Below are 23,510 nucleotides of genomic sequence, written 5' to 3'. Positions count from 1 at the left end.
GGTTGCTGTCTTAATGATCAAAATCAGCCAGTCTTGTGTACATTTCCAGGCTATCATGGACCACCTAGTCCGTAAAGGGAACTCCCTCATAGGTTTATCCATCTGTCGCACCCATCCCTCCATACCCACTAAGGCAATCGCCCAACTGGCGTACATTGAATAGGCCATAAGAGACCTGTTCCCCTTAGCCACCACACACCTTGTGTGTTTGCAGTGTTCCCAAGCATTCACCCCTGAATTTTGAAGCATTCCCAGATTTGTCAATATTTGTAGAACTGGGAATGCATCAGAATGCCTTCCCAAGAGAGACATCATCTTGCGACTGTGCTGCATGCTGCACCATGGTGCAAAGGTGCCTGTTTGACCTGGCCCTTTTTGCAGGGTTGTCCGCAAACTTTTTGCCTCCTTCCTCCTTATTTTTTCTGACCAGTTTTGTTGGCTTTCTGACTCTGGGCACTTTACCACTGCTAACCAGTGCTAAAGGGCACATGTTCGCTGTTTAAATTTTATTGGTGATTGGTTTATCCATGATTGGCCTATTTGATTTACTAGTAAGTCCCTAGTAAAGTGCACTATGTGTTTCCCAGGGCCTGTAAATCAAATGCTACTAGTGGGCCTGCAGCACTGATTGTGTCACCCACATGAGTAGCCCTGTAAACATGTCTCAACTCTGCCACTGCAGTATCTGTGTGTGCAGTCTTGAACTGCCGATTCGACTTGGCAAGTGTACCCACTTGCAAGGCACAAACCTGCCCTTTTTATACATGTAAGGCTCCCCTAAGCTAGGCCCTAAGTAGCCGCATGGGCAGGGTGCAGTGTATGTTAAAGGTAGGGCAAGTGATGTGTTTTACATGTCCTGGAAGTAAAATACTGCCAAATTCGGTTTTCACTCTTGCAAGGCATAGCTCTCTCATAGGTTAACATGGAGGCTGCCTTTAAATATCTGTGCAGTTTCGCTTTGGGAGCAGATAGAGATATGGAGTTTGGGGTCTATGAACTCACAATTTAAGAATACATCTTTTGGTAAAGTTAGGTTTTAGATTGCCAGTTTGAAAATGCCACTTTCAGAAAGTGGGCATTTTCTTGCTTATATCATTCTATGACTCTGCCTGCTTGTGTATTCCCTGTCTGGGTCAGACTGACAGTTGGGCTGTTTTTGAATCTCCACTGGACAGTGACACATAGGGAGCTGGGGTGTATCCTGCATATCCTCATGGGTCATCTGGGCTAGAGTGGAGGGAGGAGCTGACACACCCAAAAGGGCAGTTGCGGCTCGCACAACGGTGAAGGAGCGGGGCGGCGCACGTGGGAGGGAGGAGGGATTAATAGGGGAGCAAGGGGGGAGGATTAAATTTAAAAAAACAAAAAAACGTACCTGTGCCGCCTCCACGGCCTTCCGAACCGCCCTGCTCCTCTGCCTGCAGGCACAGGCTCCAACCCTGCCCTGTGCCAATCCTGACACTGCTCAGAGCAGCATCAAGATTGTCTGGGAGCACCCAGCCAGGGCGCTCCGAGGCAGAATGGGAGCAACTGTGTTGCCGGGCTTGAGAGAGGCAACGGTGCATGTATGTTTGGCTGGCTCGAGACGACCGGCCAAACATACATGTGCAGTGAAGGGGAGTGCTGAGCACTCTCCCTCATTGCTCGTCACACCCGTGGCCCCGCCTCCTTTCCATAAAAAAACGATAATAAACAAAGTTTATTATCGTTTTGGTGGAAAAGGTTTGCAGCTGTCGCTGCTGGCAGGGGGAGGGGGCGACGCTCCTCCGCCCTTAAGGAGGAGCTGCCCTGCAAAAGGGCTGTGCCTGCCCTCACATAATGCAGTCTCCAAATCCCTGGTGTGTCTGGAGCCAGGCCTAGGCAAGGCAGGATCTTGTGAACAACAGAGACTTTCCTTTGAAGTTTGCCAAATTCAAAGGCAGAAAGGGGTATAAATAGTGGACCCAGAACCCCAGATGTTTAGATTACTTCTGGATTCAAGAGGAAACCCTGCCAAGGAGAAGAGCTGGAGGAGGAGTACACACCCTTTGCCTGTGACTGTGCTTTGCTGAGTTGGCCTGCAGTTGCTGCTTCTGCCTGAAAGAGGATAAAGGTGGACTTTGTGGTATATTCCTGCTTGTGAAGAGTCTCCAAGAGCTTGGGCTGAGCTTGCCTCCTGTTTTGAAGTATCAGCTCCATCAAAGGCTTCCCATTCGAGCACCTGGACTCTCTGCTGAGGCTCCTACCCTTCCAAGTGGTGCCTTATCCAGTCCCTGGGCCCTTGAAAGGTGAAGCTGGTAGAACAAAGTGGAAATCCACACACAGGAGCCGTGTGGGGAAAAGTTTGACGCACCACCTGCAACGCGGCTCTGAAAAACGACGCACCACCTGCATCGTGGGTGAGAAATTGAAGCACCACCTGCATCGCTACTGGGAAATCAATGCATCACTTGCATCGTTGCTGGAGAAATGACGTAACACCCAATTGTGGCTCCTGAAATTGACGTAAGCCCCACGCAGCGCGGTTCCACGTCACTGTGCGGCCGGATTTTGCACGCATCGTCACTTGGTGTCAAAATCAATGTGAACCTGCTCAGACCGGAGGTACCCGTCCAAAAATCGATGCACTGCTCTCTTGCGGGAGAGAAAAATTATGCATTGCCTACCCGACTGGAGAAGAAACTACGCACTGCCTCACTTGTGAGTAAGAAATCAACACATTGCTGCCTTTTCTGGCGCACACTTGCCCGTGCGGCTTTATTTTTGATGAAAACCAGGTACTTTGTGTAACATTAAGGCATCCATTGTTTTCTACGGAGTAAGACTCTTTTTAATTTAAAAATTCATATCTTAACTTGTGTATGTTGGATTTTTGTCATTTTTGGTCTTGTTTGATTAAGATAAATATTGGCTATTTTTCAAAACTGGTGTGGTGTCCATTTTGTAGTGTTTTCACTGTATTACTGTGTGTTTTGGTACAAATACTTTACACATTGCCTTTGAGATAAGCCTGACTGCTTGTGCCAAGCTAGCAAGGGAGTGAGCAGGCGTTCTCTTAAGTATGTGTCTCCATTGCCCTGACTAGAGTGAGGGTCCCTGCTTGGACAGAGTGCAAACTAACTGCCAACCAGAGACCCCATTTCTAACAATGGTGACAGCGGTGGGTTAGGACTTGTATTTGTACCTGATATACAGTTCTCGGTGTACACTACTGTTTCAGTGCAGACCATTATGAAACCACATACTGTTTCCCCTTTTGTGTTCTCCGGTGTCCTCCTGGATGTATTGTTGATACTTGGGACCCTGGTTAGGTCTTACACCTGTGAGGCATTGGCATAATGGAAATCAACTTCTGGCACCTGTTCATCTATACATTGAGGGGGCCAAACATTTTCTGCAAGGGAAGGGGAATAGCTGTGAAGAGAAGGTCCACAAGGAAGGATCTGGACTCAGTCCTGTTTTGTTATGAGCTAAAATGCTGGCAGACAACACTACAAGTTGATTCTGAGGAGGAGGACCACTCTGAAAGTGAGGGCAGTGACCCTCAGAGGGAACCAGAGAGAGAGGGATGGCTTGTAGCTTGTGATTAGAGTCTAAGAAAGCTGTATGAAGAGCTTGAGAGAGCTGAGACTGAGAGAGCCTTAGCCAAGGAAAAATAAATGTCTGTAGCTCATAAAGTGAGCTTTAGAGATCTGAAGCTGGAAACCATGAGGACTGAGCCCAGTTCAGATGGTGGCAGCAAAAGTGTTGCATCCAGTACTGTGAAAGAAGTAAGCATGCCCAGAGATTTGGTGCCCAATTTGAAGGAGGGGGATGGCATACACCAGAAGGTTCAGTTTTATGAGGTAACTCCAGTGGTGTGCAGGGTCCCTGAAGTGAATTGGGGAACTGGCATGGGGAGTTATATTCCTGGTGGTAAGAGGGACACTCTCCTGGCTCTAGGTGAGAATGACAGGGAGGGGAGTTCCCCAAGGTAGACGTCCTGGTTGTGAAGTATGGAAACACCCCAGAAGAGTGTGCAGTGAGTGTCAAGGACTGTCAGATACTGCCTCACTAGTCTCAGGAGGATGATGGGGGGTACTGGATGGTGAGGTGGAGTGTAGTTTGGTTAACACATGTGAGGGGCTGTGTGATGTGATTGCTAGAGAGCATATGTTCAGTCTCTGTTTCCCAGAGCTCTGCCAACACCAAGTGAAGTGTGAGTTCTCTGACCCCAGGGAGCTTACAGGAGGCAGACTCTGGGTGAGTACCAGAGAGTCTGAAGAGGCATTTGGGGTGCTCCTGAGGGGAGTGTCTCAGGTTTTCCCCAACCAAGGGAGGTGGGGAGGTTTTCAGTGACCCAAGTACGTCCCATGGAGTGGGATGGGTGAGGGGTCCCATGTCCTGTCTCAGGAGAGAGGGAGTGGGGGTGGACAGAGGCCCAGGTTGCCCGAAATCCAGTCCCAGAGCCTGTGGGGTTCCATGAGGGAACACCGGGGGGGACCCTAGCCTGTACCGAGAGGCCATCTGCTGAAGAGGACCCCTTAGTGTCAGGAGGATTTGGGTGGGGCAGCTGTCACCAGCATCCCGCCAGTCCTGGTGTCTGCCAGTACCACTCTAGAGAGGAGGGGACAGGAGGCCAGACAGGGAGGTGAGAAGGGAAGGCAATTCCCAGTGGAGACCCTGGAGGGTCAGTTCTGAGGTCAGAGCTCCCCAGAGATGACCCTGGTGATATCACATCTGGCCTGGGGGGCTTTCATGCACTGTCAGATGGACAGGAGGCTGGAGACCTGCTCCAGGCAGACTCTTACCCACCACATGGAGAATGTGGTGCCCTTGGGTGGTAGGGTGACTCCCCCGGAAGTCCTGGCTTGCCAGGCAATGGTCCAGTCTAAGGGTACAGACCCTAAACTGGATGGTCATATTAAGGGGGTAAACTCTAGCCTGATGGTGAGGGGGGCTGTTTGCCCAATCATCCCCCCGGTGTGACTTCTAGGGGTACTCTCCAAGTGGTGGGGTGCGGAACTCTGAAGTGGGGGCAGGGGAGGACGAGACACACCTCTGACCCCGGTCCAGCCTCAGGGTACCGCCCTAGTCTGCGAAAGACAGGTAGCTGGTGGTGTCTATAGCAAGACTGCAAAAATGAAAGAAAGTTAACATATCATGTTTCAGAGCTTCATGGTCACATTACAGTAATTCAAAGCCAATACCACTTTTTCTTTGTTCCAATACCAATGTTTTACTTTGATGTGCATTACAACTAAATGGGGTTTATATACCTGGAGCAGCCCATGTTGCGTGCAGTGCAACATTTTGGTGGGCAGGGGTCAACACCACATTCCCTGTCCTACTCCCCCCCCTTTCCTTACCATCAGGGTTGGGGTGGGAAGTTCTGCAGGGAAAGAGGGCCTATCTCTACCACCCCTCCAGTTAGGGAAAGTCACTTTCAGGGTTTGTTCGGCACTTGGGGCTGGTGGTGGTCGATAGGGGTTTTAAGCATCTGGTGCCACCTGGCTCCATCCTCTTTTGGTGGACATTCGATGCTTTGCTTACATATGAAATAATAAACCTGCAGAAAGTTCTCTCCAACACTAACTGCTGTGGCCTTGTCTTTTTTATTAAGGTCGTCACTCTATGGGTATATGCATTTCAACCAGGGAACTATGTGTGTGGTGAGCTATGGTATATCGGCACTATGTGCTATGTCATCCTGCTTTGTGTAAACCTCCTGTTCAATATTTATGTGAAGAGTTTTTTAGCTTAACATTTTTATTGCAAATATGTGGCAGAACATTTAAGCAGTAGTATATCGTTTTTATGTTTGCGGCACATGCGTGCAATAAAAATACTTAAAAAGAAATCACACCAAATGCAGCCTCTATTGGCTTTGTCAATCCGTGTTCTCTCATTGATTTCTCTTTATGTCCACGTCTGGGTCATTGCTTTTCCTTTACTGAGATTGTCCTGTGATTGGAGTTTGAGCTTACCTTGAGTAAATTTGTTTTGGGTTTGCATCTAGTTACAGTAGTGGTTGAGAAGAAAGAATATTTCACTTGTTCAGAGGCAAGGGGTATCTGTTTAGCCCAGGTCAATTTTTTGTGTCCCTATGCTTTTAGGTACATTACTTGCTTTACGTATGCTGCCGACTTGTTTTTTGAGGCTTCCACATATTCGTCGAGGAAAAGAAAGAATATCTGCCTTGGCATTTCTTTTTCAGCCTCCTCGAGTTTTTTTTCTTCACAAACCTTGTTGTTAAGGGAATAAATACTCTTTTGGCAACGCAGCAGCAGACGTGATTTTTTGTATCTATTGGTAATTTCACTGGAAGGTTTCTTACTTCTTGACTGTCTTATATATAGTTCATTGAATAATAAACAGGAGCACTCTGGGACTTCTAGTCTTGTCGGCTCCATGTCAATCAACTGGATAACCTAACCAGAACAGAATGAACAATTAGTACTTAAGAAAGCCCAGAACTAGACACCTGACATCACCCTCGCATGAAGACTATAGCAAGCCTATATAAGACTGTAAAAACAATATTGGAGTGCGGTGTACCTAACGATTTCTCATTTAGTATTTATGACGATACGTTATGATTGCTCCAGAGAGGTGAACTATGGAAAGCAGGTGTCATCGAAATGTAATCTAAAACATATCTGAAAGTCATCTTAGAGCATCCCCGAGCCCCGACCAAAAAGGCTTGTTTCTTCAGATTCCTGAAAATGAGTCAGAAGCACATGAGCGAGGCATAGCTGGTGGTACGGAAAGGCGGGCTGCGTCCCGGCCTAATTCCATCACATGATGGGCCCCGCAGCAGTGGCGCTGCTTGGGCGGGAGGGGGCAGGCTGGTAATCAGTCTCAGCTGCCGCCCCTAGCGGAGCTTTAAAGGGGGCGTGGGAGGCGGGGGTTCATTATTCCTTCAACATGAAGCCGGCGGTGGTGTTACTGGGGGTCCTGCAGCTGCTGTTTGGCGTGGACGCTGTCACGAGTGAGTGATTTCCCCGCTGATGACAGGTTTGCGCAGTATTTGCTACTGCGGGTGAAGAGCGCAATGAAGGCTGTGCAGGCTGGTCCCCCATTATTTTTGTAGTTAGCAGAGTGTGTTTGAGGCACATGCAGAGGGTGAACTCTGTGAGGTCTCTATGCGCATTCTTTGATGCGGCAGGTGAGCTCTGTGAGGTCTCTGTGTGCAGTCTCTGGGTCGGTAGGAGAACTCTGTGAGGCAGATAACGTGCAATCTCTTGGGCAGGAGGTGAACTTTGAGGTTTCTACTCGCTGTCTCTGGTGCGGCAAGTGAAACAGGGGCGTAGCTTCAAGGTGGGGGTGTTACTCACTTGATTGTCCGGCACAGGTGTTCTCATTCGGATATGGTGCGTTCTCTATCAGATTTCTCCTGGATTTTCAAACAAAAACACAGACAAAAAGACATTATGTTAGTAGATTTACAACATAATACGGTCCCTACCACTTACTACTCCTAATAGTGCTTTAAATAGGCAGGTACTATCCTGTACTGAGTACCCGCACTTCCGTTTGAAATGGAAAGTACCTGCACTTTTCAGCTCTCCCGCAGTAGAATTAATTGGCGAGTACCGGCACTTCTCAGGAGCAAACAAAATAGTGCGCTTATTTCCATTTAAACCACTGCCTAATAACAACATTGCCCCTTAAGCGCCCACCCCTAAAAAAAAAAATACCCTACTTGCCCTGTTATTGTAGAATTTTAACTAGATATGCCCGTGTGATTACTGAAAAATCGTAAGGTCACTGAAATTAATTAAATGACCGCTCTCATCCACTTGGAAATACAAACGAGGCACCAAGCGTAAATATTTAGTGCAACTTTAAGCTCAGCCTTCTGCTTTCTTGTCTAACTATCTTTCTGATAAGAGCCGCTAATTCGTCCTGCTTGGAACACATAACAACTCTCCTCCCGCTGTTTTCAGCCCGCCCCCCACAAAATCAGAAACCCGGGACATGTACTAAATTTGCTTAAGTCTGGTGGGACAGCTGGTGGAAAAAAAGTATATCCTGGTCACACAAATTAATATAGTGTTGTGCTACACTAATTTTAAGTTTCCGCTGTAAAGGGCCCTGCGACCCCTGTCGGTGAGAGGAGAACGGCGGGAGACTCGGTGCTCCTACAAAGGGTCCCGCCGCATCACATGTGCGATGTAGGATTTTAAAGTCGGCAGTTAAATAGTCGGGGTGACTCTGCTCTTCTTGAGGTGGGCAGACCACCATGTTCTTACTTAGTCGAGCCAAGAGTCCTGGTCCTGAAAATCAAAACAGTAGCTCAGTCATCAGAAGCTACACCATAGCTATTGGGTGAGATTTAAGACACTATTCTACTTAAATTCACTTTGTGTTGGATTAACTTCAAGCTGACGCTTTTAGCCGTGACGTGTAGTAATGTCCCAGGTGTCCTGACATTGCCGTGTAACGCTACATACTAAGGAAGCTGAGATTTTAGCCCAACTCGCAGCATCTAAATTGCTATCGGTAAATGACGGGCTTTCTAGAGTTCACTTTGTGAACCCTTTTAAACGTTATCCTGAAAGTACCCGGTAAACCATGTACTCGTTAAAAAAAAAAAAAAAAAATCTAAATTTAGTACGGAGCTTAGCAGCTATCTGTCCATTTACACCTTTAAACTGCTGGTCTGAAGTTTAGCCCACAACCTTTTTTTAGGTAATCCGCACGTCTCAAAAAAGGTAATAAACTAGTTTAGCAGCTCAGTCTGTCAGAGAAGGTGAAGAGTTCTTCAGGCTACTCTATGGTAATGCAAACCGACATTTGGGAACTACTACACAACAAAGTCAAAAAATGGGACTTGCGTTTCCATCCGCTTTCATTAGAGTGGAGGCAGTTGTGCGTTGGGTGGAAGACAAAAATGACATTCTACCTTAAAACCTGGCACCTCCAGCCTGAATCTGGAGTGCCTGCACGAATGATGGGTGCAGGCTATGGGACATTATTTTAACGTTTCCTCTGCAATTAGTTATATTTGTAAGGGAAGTGGAAAGAGACCATTTCATTAATACTGAGTGCGATGTTGCAGCTGCTCACAGTCGCGGAGTGCTGGCTGGTTAACTCTTTCAGATAACTACCTGTAGGAGAAGGGGCGGTGGCCTGGCGCCCGAGGCTCTCGTTGTGTAACTGGGCCCTCTGACCCAGGCCCGAGCCTGTCATGGGATGCTCACTTACACCTAGGCTAAATGAAGCCTCTCCCTTGCTTGAAGGGGACCATCCGGGGAACGGCTAAATCTCCTTTCAAGTCGATGAGGCTTTTTGCACTTTAGTCATAACGTTGCTTGTGCCAACCTGTATCCTACTATCAGGTTTTATGAGCTAACCTTGTTTTTTTTCTTCTGGTTATTGTGAACCATATAACCCTTAAAGTGTTTATTAAAAAACAAATCGGAGTTAAGTCTGTATTTTCCATATTTACATGTGGAAAAGGCTTAGGAATGTACCTTGCAATAATCACTGGCTGTCAGTGAGCGTCAACGCTGGAAATGAGAGCCAAGCAATGCTTCCTAAACCTTATCAAAGATTATGTTAAAAGACAATGGACCTAAGATTGCACTTGTTAGTATGTAACTTTAATGCACGTTTCGGTTCACTTCCAGGTGGCCCACGGCCGGGGTTGACTTCTTATTTTTAAATCTTGGTATTATCACTTTTGGTTCTAACCTGCTTCCAGAACACTTAAACTGGACAGTAGTTCAGGCAAGCCCCAGTGTTGTACCTGCAATATTGTGGAGCATCATTCATTTTAATAGCATTTCTATATCCCTTACTAACCCGGACAAGGCACCGAAGCATTTTATGATGGGCCACACACTACTCCAGAATCCTAGATTGGTGGTTAGTCCAGTGGGTTTGGAATTAGTCTCTTTCACGCAAGAAAACCATAACGTGCATTCCATGCATTCTTTCAAGTAATGTGGTTGGATAGATTAAGGGTTGGCTGTTATCACTAGTGAGTGTAAGGGTTGTATGGGAATTTATGCTTGTAATTGATAGATGAGCGATAAGATGTCATTGGGTTGCAGGGGTATGGCTTTCAAAGTAATAGATTGTGATATTTGTAACTAGTTGTGCGGGAATTGTGGAAATGCCTTAGACATTTGGGCAAACATGCAAGTGACATTGTGCCCATAGAGAGAAGAAATGCAGAGGATGGAGACAAAAGGTCCTTTTTAAAGGGGAAAAGGAGACAGCAATTGGAATCGAAGTGAATCTGTTTTTCATCCTTGATTTTATGAATATAGAGGCTACTTTATGTGACTGCATGCAATTTGAGGATGCAAAACTCTAAGCAGGATTAACATTTCTTATGTGTGAAGACAGTGTTTCAGGGGTGTGGCATTTAATAAAATTGCTACTTGTCTATGGGACAAGTTGCTGCTTAAATCTACTTGTACCTTTTGGTGCCATGTAGTGTGGTGACAAATTGTCAGCAATCTGATTATGTAAGAGCTCTGATAATAGCCTCTCTGATTATGATATTACTATAGTGTGGCTTGAATACCTGCAATTTCAATCCCTACTATAGCAATTTCCTTATTTTGCCACCTTTCTGCAGATCTACGTACTGGGCCTGGAGGAAGCAGCAAGCAATAGTTCCAGGCTGGAATACCTTTGAGTCTGCAAACCTACTAAGTTGCATGCTTTATAGATTTTCACCAGCTCCTCTCTAACCTTTTCCCATAATGAGAGGTTGGAAATTTACTCCTGACAATGGCAGAAGTAGAAGTTCTCCAGGGCTGGTGGGGGAGATGCATACGAATACGTCAGAAAAGCAGCACTTGAGTGCTGCTATGGTCGACCTAAAAACTACCCTTAAAATAGGAGGCTTGAAATGGATAGTTATGCAGGTGATTGGCATCATTAAATACAACAAATGACAAGAACATGTACCTTTTTAGAGCATCAAGGCTAAAACATAGGAAAAATGCATTAAATATTCTATTATGCCACTAGAAAAACACTGAAAGTGTTATTGAATGGAATTTTAGTGACCTGGATTTGGCAGGACAGTTAAGGCTTTTCATCTGTCCTGGCAGATGGCACTAAATTCAGGACATCTGTGAAATGTGGCAGTTATTGATTGTTTGAAAATTGGGTCAGTCTAACTGGAATGCACTTTAAAACTCTGAATGCAGTAAACTACTCACTTGGATGTCAAGCACTTTGAAACATTCTTTCCAATATTAAAGGGGCAGAAAATCAAACCACAGGGTTAAACGAGCCATGCGTAAAGCTGAACCTACATTGACAATGCCAACAGGTCTGGCTTCAATGGAATGATGTATGGTAATGTGAAGTATTACAAGTAAACCGCATGGGAATGGATATTTTTTGTGTGGGAGCAAAAAGCTGTAGAATAGTGGTGTAGGTTAAAAGGCAAGGTGACAGTTGCAGGTTCACGCCAGACCTGAACATGTTGGCTATTGACTGCCCTCCACCCAGCTGCCAGAGAAACATACATTATCTAGTTATCTAAGACACTTTAAAAGCATTGGTGTGTGTGCACCCCTGAAAGTTAAAGCTGTGAAATAAACAATTATCAGTTGTGTGGAGGGCAAGCACTTTTTGTGGGAGTACACATCTGCCCAATCAAAACATCAAAAACTTCAAGCTCCCAACGTGTGAGCAGACCCAAAGTTCCTATTGCGTGTCTTTCAAAACTATCTGGAAACAGTTGTGCTGTCAAGGCAGACCATTAAAAAATGGAGATGCTGTCAGGTGGAGGCTTGAGTGTAAGCAAACCAGTTTGCCTGCCTATGCTACAACACATGCTCATCTTTTTATTTTATTTATCTTTCCACATGAAGAGTGGATGGGAAGTGATGCATTAGCTTGAGGAAGAGGCAATATGATTAAACTGTTGCCTTTGGAATGCATAGGCTCTTTGAAATGCTGCATGGAGGTTCAGGTTTCCAGGGAAAGTGAGATGGGTGCCCTGTAGATAATGAAATGAAGTCTGGTGTTTTTTTTTTTTTTTATATAAATGTTCTTGGTTCCACAATGGGGTAGATGAGGTGACCCTAATATTGAAAGAGGTGGCAGATGAGATCCAGTAAACTGAATGTTACTGGTCTACTTAGCAGAAGGGATAGGAGTTGGGTCTGGTTGGTAAGTGGACCTTGCAAATCCAGGAACCAGTTACCTTATTGTCACAAGGGGGTGTGGGGGGGTGGGGTCCTGGCAGGTCTAATTGGCATTCTGAAGTCGGTAAAACAAGTACTGTTGAGTTGTGTCAACATGGTGCTTAACCAAGGGATGAGCTTGTTCTTTACAGGTGCACTTCTTGTGTTTATAAGATTTCTGTTTCCATGAAAGTAAACTACTTTGTTCAGTGTCTTCTGGCAGGCTACCTACTAACTCTTGTAATTGTTCTTTACTTCTGAATGACTTGTAAATGGCTGTTCCACTTTGTTTGTTACTGCACTCTTGGTTAGAGGTGTATGAAGATGCTTCTCTTAAGACTACCACATAGCAACGTCCAAATAAACTGCCAGTGACTGGTTCTTATAACAGTTTTTTTTTTTTAGGCTGTTGGGGGGTGTGTGTGTGTTCCACTCCCCCAAAGTTGGTATTGGCAAGTGAGTTATGGGTTATTAGTAAGGGCAGGTAGGTACCTACAGTTAATTTACTGGGAACTTGACTGGCCCTAGGACAGGTTTGTGACCTAAAGCTAATACTTGCTTGGCCCAAAAGCAGTTGGGCTTAACTTAGGAGACAGGAGTGTAAAGCATTTAATATCAACAATAAGTAAAGTACAACACAATACAAATCCCACACCAATTTATACAATTAGAATACTTTTTTTTTTATCATTAAAATGACACCAAAACGACAAACCCAATGTAGGGAACCAGAGGTATGAATTTTTAAAGATTAAATGTAGACATTTTCTTTCAAGCATCAACCAGGGATATCTGGGGCCAATTCAAAGTTTGAGGCAGACTGCGATAGAGCCCAAGTCAGATACACTGTGCAGCAGGCCCCAGTAAACAGTTTGTCTTCGGACTTAGTCACTTTTTTGGTGCTTTTTCCCTCGTTGACTAGCAATGCTCGTCCTCGGGCTGGGCTCCAAGTCAATGTTGGCAGCTTGATTTCCAAACGAGGCCCCAGTTAAAATCCCAGAGGTCCAGAGCTTTCAGCAGCATAAACTTGAAATCCAGGCCAGGTTTTAGGTAGAGAGGTGACTTGGCTGTCATTGAGTCGGTCAAGTTATGGAGATTTTTTTCACAAGTTCTCAAAACTTCTGAATCTTTTTCAAGAAGACCTTTTTTAGGTTCTTGAGGACATAACCTTGATTCAAGGTTCCAGAAGCTCAGTTGGTCCCTGGAAGTTGGGACTACAGTTCCCAGAATGCACCTGGTCAGAATCCTCAAATAACCACTGGTCAGTTGGGCTCTTCTTGCAGAACTTGATGCAGGGGATTCTGGTCAGCTCCTTTGTACCTGTAGCTTACAGGGAGTCCACTCCTGGAGTTGCAGAAGCAAGACCAAGTAATTTACTTGGTTAAGCCCAGAGTACAGCTGGTGCAGTCCTTATGGGAACATTCTCTAAACATTCAACAAATAGAACTCCTCCTTTGAGGCTGGATCTTGCCGATTCCACTCACTGGTGTGGCTTAGTCTCCTAACGCACCCCTTCCAGCCCCCTCCTAATCTAATCATTGGGACTTCCATCTGTCTGAGGGAGCAGGAAGTGGGGGAGGTCCACTTTCTGTTGCAGTGGCTTTCCCTCCTTTGAAGGAGTTTGGCTACTCTTCCCTCATTCTGCTATAACATCTTCTGCAGCAGTTCTCATCCCACCCAATGCTTCCTTTGTCTCACCCCAGGCCACTTTACAGCTCATTAGGGTAGCTAGGCTCCGGCTGCCAGAGGCTTTCCAATCAGGAAAAGGCACTACAGGGCTGAATTTGGTAACTTTCAGAAAGAGTTCTAAAACTTTGTCTGTGCTAGTTATAATACATTCAACCCTGGTAAGTTGTATTTATAACATTTAATTTGATACTTCTGACAGAGGAGCTACATGTAAGACTTTATTTTAAAATAATAGTCTTGCAATGTTCAACTAGGGAACCAGTTGACTATAATGACTAAAAACAAATGTGACTTCCCCTCATCAGGGCTTATTAAACATCTTCTATAAAGTCCTGTTTATATTTACACTGCACCAAACCCTTGGGGCACCTAGGGGCAGACCTTAGGGGTGACCTTTATACAAAAATAAGGTCATTTGGGACTTTGGAAGTACTTTTTGTATTCCAAAGTTGAATTCGGGTTTCATTTGAACTTGAAAGTAGTCAGCAAGGCAGGCTTGCCTTTACAATGACTTTGGGGACCACAGCAGTGCACAAAGGGGTACCCCTGCTACCCTGGGGTCCCTAAACCTATATATCCTTCCATATACTACTAACTTATAGGTAGGTTGTCGGAGCCAATTACAATTATGCTTAAATTGCATATGCTCATTTTACAGAGCACTGGCCCCAGGACTGTCTCGCAGTGCCCAGTTGGTCAGTAACCACCAGTATCGGTCAAGTTTGGGGGTGGCCAGGGCAAAAAGGATGACTTTCTCACAGTTGATTTCAGCTGTCTGCCATAAATCAAGCAATCACATCCTTTTAAACTAGTACTAGAAAGCCAATAGGTCTGGCCTTAGCATGGCATGCTTAAACAAGGACTACATTTATAAATAAATAAAAAATAAAAAAAATCAGGCCTATGCCACAAATCAAGAGGGGGGATGGGGGAACCTACATGTGGCAGCCATACACTGGCAATCAAAATAAAATATACACTTTAGCAGCAGCTTTAAAAGAGGGGGGGATTTATTTATTTAACAAACCTTGTAGTGGAGACATTTGAGTTGTGAAGGAGATAAGCCACCACCTAACAAAGCAATCCAACTGCAGGCCACTACAGCATGACATGTCTTGTACTTTATAGTTATGACTGTAAAAACAAGCATTTGCAACGCAATAGGTCTTGCATTTGTGAGTTGGAGCTAGTGGCGTTGTCAATGACCATCTTACCTATGTGTGTTGGTTTAGAGTGTAGTGGATATATGCCAGGTGACACAGCAACCCTCCCAGGCCTATTGCCACAGGAGATGACAAGGCCACCGTTTTGGGAGTGTTTTTTGACTCCTTTCTGCAGACTGGCTGTGACATTGTACACAGGAGTCCAGAGGGTGATGGAGAAGCACTCTGCTCCTGGGGGGGGCACTCAAGGTGGGGTCTTTCCAAACAGGAAGCAGTGCTAGTCAAGCATTATTTCAGACAGCACCTGCAGATCTCAGTAGCTGTGAGGGGGGTGTCAAATCCATGACACAGGTTCATTGAGGTAGAGACGCCAGTGCTCGGCTAGGTAGGTGTGCACTGAATATGCTCACAAGGATGCCAGGGCTCATCAGAAGCATTCTGTCCCCCCTACCTCCCCAACATTCCACTGCAGGACTATGCAGTCTGATACAGAAATCGGGCCACTCCAAGGCAGGAGTGTGCACCTACTTAAGCCACCAATATGGATGAACCATTTTTTTGGAAAGTTTTCAAAGGGTAGCTGTAGTGCATGTTCAGTGGCTAGTATGGGGCAGTAAGAGCACTGACTGCATGTTTTTCATACGCTATGGATGCTGTATTAACGTTCAAATACCAATAGTGCCACTTGACTTGACCATTAATTGACTGCTGGTTAAAGTAATCTCTAAGCCAGGGAAGCTACCATGAGTGGAAGGTCATGAGGGAGGAGCAAAAGCCCTCTCCTGCCTTTTTAGGTCTGGCTGTCAAGAACACTTAGTCTCACAAGACTTATTTTCCCAAGGAGAGAATGTTTATTTTTTCTCAAATCACACAAACATTATATACATAGTGGCTCTTGGTCAGCAAGCTTGTTCCACTGATCTGTTTGTCATTCTTCCACCTACCAGAGAATATACAGTGACTGCATAAAGCCACAGCAAATTGGTCAAATCTATTCACGGTCATTTCTTTTCAGTGACAACTACATCAAAGTGTTTTATACTAATTTTAAATACTAGCTTTCTTTGCCTGCACTTTGGGTGCCTAATTAAAGTGGTAATTTATTTTCTGTCATAAGGTCAAGCACAGTGTACAAGTGCTTCTCCAACATGTAATCTATTCTGTGGGCTTTAACCTTGCCCATCTCTTATTGGTTCATATGCCTGACGTTTAAAAAAAACACCACACCTCTTGATGTCATTGGTAAATGCTTTACATCTATCCTGCTTTGAGGCTGATTTTGTTACTGCCTTTCAGAATGAATTCTGAGGAGTAAGTGATTGAGTTTGCTCCACTTTTGTGCCCTATGATACATTGCTCCTCACTGTGGCACACATTGTGTTAGCTTCTTTATGCTACAGGGTTAGGAAAATGGCTGCCTCTACTAACTGAACTCTATTTGAAGAGGCCCAATTTACATCCAAAGGCTAGATTGTTTTTGCTATCAAGCTTGAGGCCGTGAAGTGCTTGGGTCTGGAATTGTGACTACTTTATCTCCATTTTGGAGATCACTCTTGTCCCCATCTTCTTGCCTAGAACTAACTTATGTGCTTGGTTGGTGACCCTCCCAAGGTTATCAAGAGTAGATGCTATCACCTAGTGTTAAGCGCTACTCGCGTCAGTTAGTTAATGCACTAACTGCAAAGGTCTTGACAACGAGAATGTTGCAGATTACAATCCTCTCTACCTCTCTACCTGTGCAAGGTGGATGCAAATGGATAATGACAATTTTAAGAACGGCACCTGCTTTGCAGCGCAATGAAATGGCAGAATCGATATCAATTTTTTTTTTTTCTGAAATTATATCAAGATTGTTAGGAGTTTTCAGACAACCCTTTTCATTCATGCTCAGCCAATTGGGGCTTCCACATTTTATCCCTACTATGGCATGGGACAGTGGGGTCAGCTGTCTTCAGCAACTGGCTAACTTCACTGATTGAGGGCATTCTTTTCTTTTACAAGGTGCACATGCCACACAAATAGTACCATCGGTGCCGGCGGCCACAAATGCAAGTTATGCTTTTGGGGACATTAGTATCCCTTTCCCCATAAAGGGAATGGCCTGGCATTGGTGTGCTATTGCACGCCTGCATAACCAAACTTGGTGCACAGTTCCTAATCTCAGGTGTCCGTGTTCTTTCCGTCCTGTAATTCCGAGAGTGGTACCACTCCCCTTTTTTTTTTTTTTTTTTTTTTTTTTTTTTTTTTTTTTTAGGTCGCTAAGGTCTTGCTGATTTTAATATTGGATTTTATTTGGCAAGAAAAATGTGTCATTCTTCAACCAATCCATGCTCTTGCAGGTTCCCAGTCATGTTTTTGCAGAAATAGATTGAGAATCTGCTGTCTTGAAGACGAGCCATTCTTTGCAGTAGTCATGAGAAACTTTATCCCTCTTGAGAGGTTTAAACGATGAAACCCTACTAGAAGGGCATGATTTTTTTTGATTTAAAAAAAAAATAAAAATTCTCTCTTCCCACAAGCCCCTGCAGCAGTGTAATTCTGCCCGGCGTGTCCTCAGTTGGCAAATACTGAGAATGCACCGTGTTGGCTGTGTGGCTTGAAGCTTGTAAAATCCAGGTAATGTTGAAGGGTGCATGCCTGTCTGAATTGCTGGACAGGCTAACATACAGCGCTGGATATGCCTTTTATTCCACCAGGAATTCCCCTGGGGGCTTGGAGGCCTGTTTTGACAGCCCAGGACCACTGCAGGCGCCTTTATCACCTCCCTAGCCTAGAGGAGAGAGAATGGACGTCATGAAAAAAGGTACAAGGAAACGGAGGAGCGGGGGTGGTTTTGAGTTGAGTATGTTTGCCAGGACTGCTTTTGGTTCCCTCGTCCAGTTCGGACAACCTCAAGCTTAAAATGGGCAAGTTGTTAAACTGGTAGACCATTTCTGCCAGCCTGGACAGATGCAGGACAAAAGGACCACTAAAGCATGCTGAAATATTTGTGATGTCAAGGGTGTCCGCCAATGGTGTGGCACTCCTAGTTTATATTAAAATACAAACATGTTGTACCTCTAGCAGAGAGAGCTAAAATTTGCCTTTTTATGACAGTATTTATTTGGACTATAAGCATGTTCTACGGAGTTCCTTTTAAAGTCATAAAAAACGTGCACTACATTATTGTACTGAGCGTATAGATTTTAGTCTATAGGGACACCTGGCTTTCATTGATAACCACGTCTTGCAATGAATTGCCTGAATGTGTAGCATAAATGCACTGAGGGATAGAACGGTATATTTCGTTCCAAATTGTAAAGACCCATTGTCAAATCAATGGGTCTGGCTTTCATCTGTTAGCACTGATTTACACACGTTTGTTTGCAGACACTGGCACATAAAAGCCAGACCTATTGACTTTTCCAAAAGTGGCTAAACCTTGGTACTTCTAAGTGGAGTAGCAGATGTTTGCAGAGGTTACTTACTACCTCTGCATCCTGTGCTAACGTACCCATAAACATTGTGCATAAACTAGCTGCAAAAGCCTTGTTTGGGCTCAATAAGGACTGCTGAGTATTTGCATGCTTGAGAAGCAGATGGTCACGGCCAGCAATGTCACTCAAACTGCCCAGACATCATTATTTTCCACGATACAAGTAACTATAGGATGCTGATAGTTTAATTTTGCTAGTTGTTGTGCCTATTAACGGTGCCTCAAACAGACCAAATCACTTATAATATAATTTTGTTCCTTTCTTAAGGGTTCCGTGATGTGTCCCAACAGCGAAGAACCTGTTCTCCAGGTCATAGCCATAAGCTAGAAGGTTGGTCTCCGAGCAGCAACACTTGGGATGAGAAGAATTATCCTGCATGGGCAGATGGGGACTCGAGATGGGACAAATGTTGGAAAGGTGATGACTGGATAATTGATTTGTCAGCAGTTTGCTGAAAGTCCTCTACTTGACCTGTGTTGAAATACTATCCGAGACATGGTTGTAGGGGGTGTGTTTTTTAATTTTTCTTTTCTCCTCAATAGGTGGAAAGGTTGTGGCACGCTTGACCAGTGACAGCCCAGCTCTTGTGGGATCAAATGTGACCTTTGTAGTCTCACTGGAGTTTCCCAGATGTCAAAAAGAAGATGAGAATGGAGACATAGTGTATGACCGCAGTGAGAGATGCAGAAACGGTAAGTTATTTACTGATTGTCAATAAGATTATGAGGCTGCCATCACCCCAGCCCATTTGATGGGCCTCCTATGGGCCCTCTTCCTGGTGCTGGATTGTAACAAATGTACACATTGCCAAAAAAAAAACTATGGTCTTTGAGGGTCCCTTTTTGGATATAAAGGCACAAGCCAAGTGGAGTCCTCCTGCTTATGTTTTAACTACTCTTGAATGTGTTGCAGATTTATCACAGCTTAGTGATGTACTTGTGTACAATTGGACGCAATGGCTTGACTACAGCTCTCCAGGCTATTTCCCAGATGGCAAGCCTTTCCCTCATCACCACGACAGACGAAGGAGCAACTTCATCTACATCTTCCAAACACTTGGTAATTTGTTTGGTTTTGTGAATCTTGCTGACTCTAATAAATGGCTGGAAGTCCAAGTTTCCTTTCTTTTGGCCTTCTTACTAACTTAACTGTCTTGTTATAGGTCAATATTCCCAGCAAATAGGAGGGTCTTCGGCAGTCCTTTACTTGAACACCACAGATATACCCCTTGGCACCCAACTAATGGAAGTATCTGTATATAGGCGGGGACGCCGGCAGCACACCCCAGTCGCAAAAGCAAGTGATCTCTATCTTGTAACAGGTGAGCCACACCATAATTCCTGTGTGCAACAAAAACGGTCTCCTTTGTGTAATCAATCTTAAACAGATGAGAAGTTTTTGCAGCCACAGTGCAAGGTAAGTCTTTAAATTGGAATATTAGTGCCAGAATCTGTTGCAAGTGATATGTAAGTAAGGCAGTATAGTAAGGGCAACGTGATCAGTTTTATCATCAAGATAATAGTTTGAGTAATTGAAATACTAGAGCTTGTTGACCAAAAACGTAAAGCGGGAAGGTGTCCTTAAGGGGGAAAAACTTGAAGCATTTCCAGTCTTTCTGTAGAGTATTGTAGGAGACACAATAACTCTCAGTATTGGAATGGGGTGCATGCGGGGCTGCTTTTCTCCCCATTTGTCTGAACGAATAGTGTCTGGGAAGGGGTTGTAGCTCCTTGAGTGACACTCACGTGAGGTAAGGAGTTTGGTGAATATGGATCTGAGATTGTGGCAGAGAACGGTTTATGGGTCATGGGTGACTATATTAATCTTCGAGGGGAGAGGTACTGTGTAAGATGAGTAAAGTGGTTAAATCTGCCCGTACCAATGTTTCTGCACCTTCGCAGAGTGCAAGGGGGGGTATGATATGACTATGTAGAACTACCCAATTTAAGTAGCAGTGCATGTGACCTGATTAAGTGCCATGATTTTGTAACTTTTACTCCTTGGCTATGGGAACTGAATTTTGGGAGGGTGGGGCAGGATCAGTCCTGAGGCTTCAAACGTGAAGGAATTGCTATTTCAGAGTAATCCCAAGCTCACCACTTATTTTTCCACAAGTGGAAAGCTTCTCACCAAAAAATGCATGTAAAACCTAGTGACACTCTTAGAAGTTGAAATTAAACTCTTTCTGTTTGCAAAACCGTTACAAGTCAAGTTATATCCTACTTGGTGCAATTGATTACTAAGCACTGTATAAGGCTGACTGGAGCAAGGGTTGATACAGTTAGCTGACTGAGTCCAGTTCTATGGAGAACCAGGACATAAGCACCCGAGGGTTCTAATGGAGATATCACACGGGTTAGGTACAAGTAAGCCATTTACAAAACTATCATTGAAATCCTTAAACTGGGCAGGGCTGGAAGTTGTGGTTGAACAGGACTTCAAGATTGGCTACTTTTCATTGTTCCAGCTTGGTGGTAGCCTTGAACAGTGTGCTCCAAAGTTGCAAGCAGCACCAGCTTGGATGTTGAGGCATATAATTTTTCAGTAGATATCTAGGCCCACTTGTCTCAGGGGGTCAAATGCCCCCCCCTTTCTTTTTGAAGTAGTTACTATAAAGTGTGTGTGCATATATAATTTGTATGGTGATGGTGGCATGTCATACGTGGAGAAGTGTGGCTCAATGGTTAGAGCGGCAGACCCTGAAGCAGAGATCTGGCTCAAGACCAGGGTTCAAGTCCCGCTTCGGCAGGTCTTGGGCTCAATTCCCCTTGACCAGATAATTCTCTCCTCTGTGCCTAATCTAATTCATGGGTCCCACTCTGCAACTCTGGGCAATAGCTTGCTTCATCTCCACAACGGCCCCAACAGCGCTTGGATGCCTGGCTTCACCCTGGGGGTGCTCAGGAGTGGGTGCCTCACAGGGAAAAGCCAGGAGGGGTTCCATAGCGGTGCAGCGCCTTGAGACCCTAACGGGTGAGTAGTGCGCTATACAAGTGCTAATTTACTTTTTTTTTTTTTTTTTTTTTTTTTTTTTTTAAACATACGGACCCCTTTTTGTCAGTTGTTTGCTAAACATAAAGGAATACTTAACTCTGTTATTTTTGGGCCTGGTCCTGCCTTTTTCAATAAAACTTCTGTTTTTTGCTAATGGCAGACACAGGAGAGCCAAAGGTTCGTTGTTACTGGGAGCCTTCTATGGCTCTGATATTTTGACCCCTGATCCTGGACTAGGTGAGTAACTAAGCAAGTCCTGGGATTCCAAAGAAAGGCCTTTGGCAGTATTTTGCTAATGAATTTCAATTTTGATATGAGGCATCAATAGTTCTTGACCTTGTGATGTATACAGCATCTAATTTTCAAAATGGAAACAAAAAAGAATCCGACTGGGGCACATAGCTGTAGTAATTTTACCCTAGTCTCAAACAATAAACCTGATCATTACAAAGTGTACCTTTTCCTAATCAATTTAACACTTTAATCATTTAGTCATTAAAACTTCCCAAAGCACAGGTTGCATAAAAAAACTAAGACTAATAACACTTCATATTTTATCAAAACCGTTTAAAAATGAGCCTGAGTAATTCAACCTAAACCATCAAATGCTAGTTTGTAAATCATTCATTGTCCAAGAATAATTTCAAAACAAGGGTGTATATAGTAAATGGGAGGGGCCACATCTTTGCTGTTATGTATTTCTTGTAAGAAGGGCCAAGGAAGAAGACCGTGAAGGTTGAAATGCGTTGCCCTATGTTCTGTTTTTATGGATTTTTGAAATAAATGAAGGCCATTGATTTGCAAGGAGTGCCAGATTTTGATTTGTTTTTGGCGTGGATTTAAAATGGGTCCTGTGCCCATTTACTGAGCACCAACCTCGATAGGCGAGTGCTGGAAGGAACACAGGATTACCTTTTGATAATAAATAGATAGATATATATAGCAAGACACGTGAGCATGTATTAAAGGGACAAATTCAAGTGTGGCGTCAAAAAGCTGATTTTCAGAAGTCCGTTATTTTGGAAGTTGCCAATTAAATACAGGATGATTGAAGACAGGAAATCTTCTTCGGCAGGTGGTAAATTACGAAGTTCATTGCCAAGGAAAACCAAGTAGCATTCGTGTTCCATAGCCTGAGTTCCAGCCGAGGTAGAAACATTCAGTGGTGTGCCCAACAATGAGTTTAGAGCTGCATAAACCACGAAGGGCAGCTTCTTGTAGCATCAACAGATCAGCGTCCAATGAAAGCAAGCACTGCGTAGGAAGACAAACCTTCAGTGCATGTTCAAACCAGCACCAGAGGCACTGAAACGCAGGCTGCACACAATGCAAAACCGGTCTGAGTGACAGACCAGTTGCACTCCAATCACTCCAGGAGTGATGCTCCAAAGTACTGCATCATGCATTCACCACACAGCTGTGCTGGTGGAAGCGCTTTCACTCCTTGTTGTGACAGGACATCCATTGCACAGAAAAAGTAGCCATTGCAAAATGCCACCTATTGTAGCCAAAGGTATCGGAAATTCCCTGAAAATACTGGAGAATATTGAGTGGATGGCTAAAGGTATTAAACCGAAATATAGAGGAAGGTGTGAAAGAAACCAGAACCAATATCCTTAAAGAAATTTGTGATTCCAGTAGCGCTGGATGCATTAAATTTGTCCCACAAGCTCACCAAAGTGTCTTGGAAAGTTAGTAATGAAAAGGGACTGTATCTGCAGAGGACCTTGCAACCTGAAGTTCATAGGTCTTGCGTGCCGATGTAAGAGCAGCATGTTTTTGATACTAAGGCTTGAGTCTGCTAAACTTGTCAAACTTCACATTTGAAGTAGTGATATGGGGCCAAATCTCAGCTACTTTGATGTGTAGGAGGAAAAAGTATGTTCCTGAAGCATGTAACCATCTTAGAGACCGAAATTAATTAAACCATTCTGGCCCGCATCACACAAGTTTTCTCTATTAAGGAGGACATAGCTGCCATTCAAGAGCACCTGGAATGCAGGTCTAATCAAGGGGACTGGGACTTCCTTCAGATAACCAGCCAAGTTCACTGTCAAAGCCTTGCACAC

General features: G+C 44.5%; 1 protein-coding gene across 2 annotated transcripts in view; it reads left to right on the top strand.

Annotated features, from left to right (window-relative positions):
• Nucleotides 1-6,792: 6,792 nt before the first annotated feature.
• GPNMB (glycoprotein nmb) overlaps nt 6,793-23,510 on the top strand; it is a 44,886-nt gene continuing 28,168 nt past the window's right edge. The window contains exons 1-5 of one of the 2 annotated variants that reach the window (XM_069211530.1): nt 6,793-6,949; nt 18,715-18,864; nt 18,990-19,139; nt 19,360-19,506; nt 19,610-19,768. In XM_069211530.1, the coding sequence (XP_069067631.1) occupies nt 6,886-6,949; nt 18,715-18,864; nt 18,990-19,139; nt 19,360-19,506; nt 19,610-19,768 (670 nt within the window). In that variant the 5' untranslated portion in view covers nt 6,793-6,885. Of the gene's footprint in view, nt 6,976-18,714; nt 18,865-18,989; nt 19,140-19,359; nt 19,507-19,609; nt 19,769-23,510 lie in introns of both variants that reach the window. The other variant, XM_069211531.1, reaches the window with a different exon arrangement.

The sequence above is a fragment of the Pleurodeles waltl genome, chromosome 10, assembly GCF_031143425.1.
Source record: "Pleurodeles waltl isolate 20211129_DDA chromosome 10, aPleWal1.hap1.20221129, whole genome shotgun sequence".
NCBI lineage: Eukaryota > Metazoa > Chordata > Amphibia > Caudata > Salamandridae > Pleurodeles > Pleurodeles waltl.
This window is presented reverse-complemented; position numbering and strand designations above follow the sequence as displayed.